The 8,277-nt window shown below is 39.2% G+C and overlaps 1 protein-coding gene across 1 annotated transcript in view; it reads right to left on the reverse strand.

Annotated features, from left to right (window-relative positions):
• The window catches only part of LOC134646383 (polycystin-1-like protein 2), a 54,200-nt gene extending 48,769 nt beyond the window's left edge, over window positions 1-5,431 (reverse strand). Inside the window, exon 1 of the mRNA XM_063500264.1 lies at window positions 5,301-5,431. Within this exon, the coding sequence (XP_063356334.1) occupies window positions 5,301-5,431 (131 nt within the window). The remainder of the gene's footprint in view (window positions 1-5,300) is intronic.
• Window positions 5,432-8,277: the final 2,846 nt, after the last annotated feature.

The following is an 8,277-nucleotide window of genomic DNA, read 5'->3' on the forward strand; positions in this document are numbered from 1 at the left end:
TTCATGCACATTTCTGCGTTTTAACCTTCCTCCTTTGTTTCTTTTCCCAGCCTTGCTATTATCTTAATTGACCTGGTTCCTATTTTCTTTATTAGTGCTTATGTATCTGTCTGCCACCTGTACCCAAATACTTCCTTTTTATTATCTTCTGGCTTCTCTAGTTTATTTTTTTCCCTTGTTTATCTGTTTGGACTTTTGCATTGCACATTTTTTAAAATGAATTGTTTTGGAATTGAATGTTTTGCCTTTTTAAGTTATGAATTTATGTTAAGTAAGTACATTATTTTTCAGTGATTCCAAACACACTGCCAGTGCAGCAAAAGCAAAAGCCTACCAGGATGGAAAAGCATGCAATGGAGCACTGCCAGTCATGGATTGGCATCCCCAGATCCTGGACATCAACATTACTGAAGCAGTGTGGAATCATCTTGACAGAGATAAGATAAAAAGGAAACCAACATTCAAATAAGAGCCATGAATGTCTTCAAGGAACTTTTCAAGAAACTATTCTTGAAGATTACTTAAAGAAATGACAAGAATCGTTGTCTGGGACAGTTCTTACTTTATTGAGGATTAAAGATAGGCATACAGAATGCTGACCTTTATCCACATTAGAATTATACAAACAGTGTTTATGCCTAATGTCATCTACTGTCATGTATGTTTTCACGTATTTAAAAAAAAAAAAAAAATCACTGCAACTTTTTCCCTATTTTCTGTCACGATCCTGGGCTGTTGACCCGGTATTTTAAGTTTCTGTTCTGGACTTGATTTGGACTAAATTTGAGAAAATTTCTATTCTAGGTATTAGTTATTGTTTCTATCATATCTGCTCCCTCTTCAGCACATTTTGAGCACCTTTAAGGACAACTGCTATCACTGCCACTCAGTTGACTTTCAGTATATCTCTTTTAAACCCACAGATGTTTCTAAGCTGCAGTCCTGAATAGGTGTTTAGACACTGTTAAAAGTTGGATAGTTGACAACTTTCTCCAACTTAATGAAAAAATGTTATAAAAAGGAAGTCCTGGTTTGAGCCCCTGACAGAGTTATGGTCCCCTTGCAACAACTGCTAAATTGTCTCTCAGGCGCCTTGGGGTAATTTTAAATCTGCTTCCACTCTGGATGTTCCCGTCAAATCTCAGGTTCACTTTTGTTCACTTAAAACATTTTGCCAAATTAAGTACCATAGTGTCACGCTCTGGACTGGAGATTATTATTCATGTATTTATTTAATCATGTTTGCATTACTGTAACTCACTGTTCATTTGTCTAAGAAAAAACTGCATAGAACATCTGCAGAGCTCTTCATGGACAAGCACCGGCTTACATCAGTGGACTGCCATATGTCCCGAGCAGGTCTGCGAGGTCATGTGATCAGGGCCGACTTGTTGTACATCATACAAGGCTGAAAACTAAAGGTGACAGAGCTTTTGTCACAGTGGCCTCCAAACTCTGGAACTCTCTCCCTCTGAGCTTGAGATCTGTGCACTCAGTAGTTTCTTTCAAGAAACGTCTTGCATTCAGTTGGCTCTTTTTTCTGTTTTTATGCTCTGGTATTTTGTTGTGAAGCACTTTGTGATCTTTGTCTTGAAAGGAGCTATAAATAAGACTTTAGTTTACTTTACTCGCTTATAGGTCTGATTGTTGGCATTTTCTCTGTATTATTGTCGGCTCTTTTCCTTGCAATATAAAGTGCTTCTAAGTGACTGTTGCAATTTGGTGCTACACAAATAGAATAGAATTGGAAGCAGATGTTTTTGCACCTCTGGAGCAGTCGGTGTGTGTGAACACAATGCCAAGGAGGAAAACCATCAGCAGTGATCTTAGAGAAGTAATTGTTGTTGCCCATCAATCTGTAATGGGCTAATCAATCCATTTTCAGACTATTTAAAGTTTATCACTCTACAGTGAGACTACAGTGAGTATTCACAAGTAGAAAACATTCAAGACACCTGCCAACCTTCCCAGGAGTGGACATCCCAACAAATACACCTCAAGGTCAGACTGTGCAATGCTCAGTAAGACTAATTAGCATGGTAGATAAAATGATAGATAAAATTCATAACAGTACAAAGGGAAAACACCATAGGAGCTAGGCACCTAGTAGTCATTGAATCGACTATGAAGTCCTCTGTATACCAAAATATTCTCACGCTTATGTGAGGCCATCTGTCTGACAGCTAAAGCTCAGACAAAACTACATCTGCAGTTCAACGATTCCCAGCACAGCAACAAATCTACAGAAGAATGAGTGAAAAAGAAAACAGTCAAGGTGCTGCAATGGTCCAATAAACTGAAGCATTGTTGTGAGGAATCGTCTGCCTCTCGATATCTCAAAATGAAAGGGATTAATATGACAAATTAACACACTAAACGTTCAATCTCAGCCTCTCGGACTCGCCACTTGAAAGAGTACAATGTAGAATTACAGGCACTCTGGATAAAAATGGAGGCAGAGAATGAAAAAGGTCAGCTGAGAGATGAGATGATTAAGGAGCTGCTTTCTCCATCTGCAGGAACAAGTGGCTCACTTAGAGGAACTCCTGGAGCTGAAGGTAGAAAATAAAATCCAACATGTAAAATCTGCTAAAGTTGCTCTCTATCAAAATGAGTGCAGCAGACTAACGAGGAGAAACTCCAGATATATAACAAGACATGTTTTAATATGCAAACTTTATAAAACCAGATATCTAAGGTAAAGGTATTTCTTATTGTTTGAGATCTAAACTTGTTTAAAATACATATTTTCTTTTTAGATGAGTTTGCCATGTTTCCAACCATTTATTTGACCAAATCTTGGTGCTACTGGGAGCTCACAAAGCAAATTTGACTTTAATTTAAAGACTTCCATTTTCTGTGGATGGAGGTCTGTGCAGGCAAAGGATTATTAGCTGTGGTCCATCATTAGTTTATGTATGTATGTGTGTGTGTGTGTGTGTGTGTGTGTGTGTGTGTGTGTGTGTGTGTTTAAAGCATCACCTTATTGACAGTAATTAAAATACTAAGTAATAAAAGTACACTCATGAGTAAATTAATCAAATAATGTAAAATATAACAAATCTTATCTTTCTTTTGTCTGCTGCCACTTTTGGATGGATACCCAGTGTGTGGAGAAATTGAAGGTAACAAATGCCATCTGTAGCTCAGATGGTGGAGCAGGAAACCTAGTAATCGGAAAGTTGGTAGTTTGATCCTTGTCTGCTCCAGTCTGGATCCCAAATATTCTTTGGCAAGATACTAACCCCAAGGTACTCTTCGATGCATCCACTGGAGTATGAATGTGTGTAAATGTATAGCTTGTGTGAATGGGCAAATGAGGCAAGTTGTTCAAAGTGTTTTGAGTGCTCAGTTAGAGCAGAAAAGTGCAAATATATAAGAACCAGTCCATTTACCATCTTTAATGGTAAACTATCAGTTAGTAGAATAATAATAATCATATGGTGATTGTCTGGTCAATCGTGTTGTCGGTATACTGCGAAACAAATCAGAGTTGTTTAAATTTTCTTGTATGGGGTGAAAAAATGATGTGATATCCAGCAGCAGTCTCGCTGGAGTTTCAGTAGAGTTCTTTTTAATTGGACTCTTGTTGTGTTGATCTTGATTGTGCACTTTAATTATATTAGGCTAATATAGATGAAAAACTAAAAATAAGTGCAAAACTTTAATAATATGTTTCACTCTGTTCCCAGTAATAAAAAATATCTGGAGGACTAACCCTTGCTGGGTCTTTGTGCTCCATCTTTATCTGCTTCAGAGACCCAAGTGGTTTTAAACTCACATAATGTTTTCTCAGTTCATCTCATCACAGCTGGTGTAGCTACTTGTATTCCTTTCTCTTAGATAGCACTGGTGTCCTGTGCTTTCAGGATGTGTGGGCCCTGTGATTAAATGGTTCCTTACATTAAAATAATGCTCAACAGTAACAGAGACGCTAAACAGTTTCTGTATCAGATAAATTGCTGTAGGGACTTTCACTGCATTCTGGAGACAGCCAGAAAGAAAGTCACGGTCTAGCAGAATAACAAATACTAGGTCCGCAGTGACTCTGGTGCATGAACAAATCTGGTGACCCCAGAGCAGTTATTTGGCACAAAACTCTTTGGTACTCTTGGAAAACAGTTCCAAAGAGTTTACAGGGAGCCATATTGGTCAGCACCCACACTGCTCTCCTGTTTTGCCATTCAGGGCCTGGTTACAGTATAACACTGTTACCAGTTTGGTTTAAGTGTTACTTTGGGGTTTATCTACAGTGTGCATTTTTCTTATGTGCCATATGCAAGATTAAGAAAGAATTGTATTTTTTGAATTACTACTGCACAGCATTCATATCATATGTGTCAACATCCACGATTTAATACTGAGACATGTTGACTGATTACATTTGGATCTTTTGTTGGGAGATGCTTTCAGAGATGACCGCCCCACTTTCCTTTTTTTAAAAGCTTTCAAGTAACTCAGAAACCAGGAAATGACAATTATAGATATATCAAATTATTATCATTATCTTTTTCTTTTTCTTTTTTTTACCAGATTGCACAAACATTACAATCAGTGCACTTATAATTGTCTGTGAAAAAATGAGTCATCAAATGCAATCGCTGCAGGCTGCTGAACGCTGGCAGAAAAACAAAACTAACAGAGAAAAAGTGATATTCTACGGAGCCCCGCAAGGGACATGGGAGAAAAAAAAATTAAGATGAACTTTTGCGAGATCTCGCAAAACAAACTGGGGATCTCGCAAAGGTAACTCGGGATCTCGCAAAAGTTGAATTCCAACAATGGCGGCAGCTACTTAGTTGTAATATTACTCTTTCTGGGTCACAAAATAAACTTTTAAGATATTTTGAGGCGTGAAAGTAGCTGTGTAAACGTCAAATATCTGCTCAATTTACAAGACATCACATATTTGCAAAAGTGCTCCGACGTTTTCGGAGACGTCTGACACCCACCATCTCGAAGCTAACGGGAGGTCGAGACCTACTATAGCCGGGGGGGACAACACTCTCCCGGCACATCGTGCCTCGACCTCCCGGTCGGCTTCGAGCTGGCGGCCTCCGAATGCGGCTAAAACTTTTGCGAGATCTCCCATGTCCCTTGCGGGGCTCCGTAATATTCAGAGTTTCCTTTTTCAGGAACAAAAAATTCTCCCTATCCTGGCCCATTCTGCATGCTTTCCTGGGTGTTCTGACATCATTACTCTGGTCCATTCATTTTCTTGCCTGCCTTCTGCGAGCCAATCAGAATCCATTCTTTGTGCTTTAAATCTCAGTGCTCTTCTGTCATTCTTTGCAACAAACCTCCTCCACATCTCTGCCTCACCGCAGTCACTCGGAGGCCAACCCAAGTCTTCATCTTCTTCTTCATCAGCATTTAGACTCTGAGTAGTCTTCTCCCAACTCCTCTCACTGCTGGGATTCTGACGATTCATCTGAGTCTAATACTTTAAGAAACTTTAACTGAATCTCAGTAAATCACATTTAATGTTTCCAAATAACCTCTCTTTATTGAAATGTGATGATAGCATCATATAAACTGCAAATCATGGCCTTTTCATATTATATTAGTACTGTGCACTTGGAAAATGTTTGTTTCTGCGTGTTCCATAATATTTTTCTAGTTTAATATTTTTCAGTGCATTCGTTCTTTTGTGTCTCTGCCTCCGGCCTTCATTTTCAGGGTAGCTAGCTTCCTCGCTCATCATTCAAAAGTGGAAGTGAGTCTGATCTGGCCTTAAACAAACTTATTTAGTACTTTAGAAAACCTGGATCAAATACAAGTGAGTATCAGGATCTGATTCTGACAGTTATGCAAAAATAATTTTGATTTATATGGAAAAGTCTGCATATAAGTGCTCATTCAGGGGGTTATTTAACATATACATCCAACATTTTTGATAACTCATTAAAAAAAAAAAACCCTGCTGATTGGCAAAGCCCAGAATGGATTAGTGATTTGCATACTCTGGGTCCATTTATTTTACCATTAATCATCAGTCTGAAAGTATCAAGAGGATGCTGAGATATGCTGTTTCCCAAATTCTGATTAGATTCATTACTGGTGTATTTGGTTGAACAGAGCTAGATGTTTGGCCAAAAAAGGAAGCAACAGGAAAAAGGAAACAATGTTGCCCACTTTTGGCCCTTTTTGTACCTTTGAAAAATATTTGATTTCTCACAGTTGCACTGCCAGCAGCGTACGAGGTCAGGGGACAGAATCTGAAGTTGAAAAGATTCATTGGAGAGAAAACTCAAGAGACGAGGCCAGCGGAAAAGTCGGGTCTACAGAAAGAGCAGCAATTAGAGAGAGATTTTCTTGTAAAATGATGACTTGATTGATCTGAGGTCAAAGCTGAAGGGTAAAGAAAGTTTTCTCAAAAAGTGCCTGCGGTTAGATGACCACGTGTAATGTCATCTCGGAGAGGGGAATAACAATAAGCCAGCGTCTGAGACCATGAAAGGCCGAGTCGGCTGAAGATCGTTTCAGAGATAAAAGCTGGTGTCAGTTAAGAAGAGACTGAAAGCAGAAATGTGACATTAAAAAGGATCGTGTCATGTTTTAGGAAACAGAGTTTCTCCAGGTTCAGAGGATATGAGAAAGAATAGGTAGACAGTAGAAGATGATAGTATAAAAATAAAAAACCAAAAGCACTGAACGCTGCAGTTTAACTTCTGCATCGAACATTTTAATTATGGCAAACGGAAAATTAAAGATGTCAGGTTAAATAAAGTTGCACTTGTCCTGGTCCTCAGCTTTCTGTCAAACCAGCCATGTGTAGGTGAGGAACAACGTGCTGCTGGACCAGCATATACTAGACTTAAGTCAAACTTGTCCTTCATGGCTGAATGCCTGCATATAAATTCAAACATTCTGTATTTTGCTGTATTTTGAGTGCATTTCAGCATCCTGATGCTCATATTGACTTGGACTTACTAACTCGCTCTTATGGAAATTCTAATGCACTTTTTATTATTAAGGCAGATAGATGGCATACACCGAGCCAATGACTCAAATAAAGCCAAAGACATGTGCCCACACTGATAGAGGAAAGTTACACTGCAGCATTTTTGTGGACTGTAAGGTGAAAAGTATTAAGTTTTGCTGCTTGCTTTTGCTGCTGTGTTTCTACTGCGTGTGCTGTGTGTACTTTGTGGTTCTTTCCTTTGGATGAACTTGGCTGATCTGACCTTAACCCCGTCCAATCCCCTCCGGCTGAGCTGAGACTGATGGCTTAATGTTCAACACAAGCCCCCAACCTCACTGATGCTCTGGTTGAATGAAAGGAAATCCCAGTCTGTACTATCTGGCTGTTAGTAATCCTTCACAGGAGAGCGGAGACTGTTATAGCAGTAAATGTATGCAAATCCACCTGGAACATGCAGCAGTGAAGGGCTACAATGCTCAGACGTCCACATAATTCTTCTGTTTCAGTTTAGTTAGTTTATAGCATCACTGTGTAATTGTTTGACAGCTGAATAGATCGGTATGAAGGCAGTCTGATTTTGCTTAGGCTTATAATTGTTGTGCACAGGTGCGCTGGTGTCTGTCAATCAGGTGCATGATTCATGTGTTGGACTCGTGGAACTGAGCCAGACTTCAGTCACGCAGCCTCAGCCTGAAACCAAATCTAACGTGACCATTTGGTGGCCTTGATCTGATCCCAGCGCTGTTCTACACCATGTCCCATATGTCTCTGACTGTCTAGCTATAAGAAAGACAAAAAATTAATAAAAATATTAATATTATATTTGTGTCACCTAATATCTTTACTCGTTAATGTCAAAAGTCAGCCCTGCAATAGACTGACAGCCTGTTTAGGGTGTATCCCATCTTTCACCTTAAGACAGCTGGGATAGGCTTTTATTTAAAGCTAAAGTTTGTGACTTGTTTTGAGGAGCCTACACACCACCAACACAGACATTTCTGACTTTGCGGCACATCATCAGCTGAGAAATTTTCTTTCAACTGCTCACTTCAGGTGTTGCAAGCCTAAAGCATTGGAAATATTTTGTCTCTTCATGTTTTCTTTAGGTCTTTAACTTTGTTAATGTGGGCTGTAGGTATGGAGTAGTCTGCAAGTTCAGAGGTGTAATCCAGATTACTTTCATTGAAGTTCTTTTCAGCAAGGTTCCACTGGCTTTCTTTGCCATTGCATGGAAGGCTACAGAGGATTATCTGGATGTTCATGCCATGGATGATGACAGTACTTTGATTCCTATGTGGAAAACCACGACATTGTCTCTGCGACTAATTTAAAGATCTGAGGTTAGCAAACTA

This window comes from Pelmatolapia mariae, linkage group LG16_19 (assembly GCF_036321145.2).
Source record: "Pelmatolapia mariae isolate MD_Pm_ZW linkage group LG16_19, Pm_UMD_F_2, whole genome shotgun sequence".
Taxonomy (NCBI): Eukaryota; Metazoa; Chordata; class Actinopteri; order Cichliformes; family Cichlidae; genus Pelmatolapia; species Pelmatolapia mariae.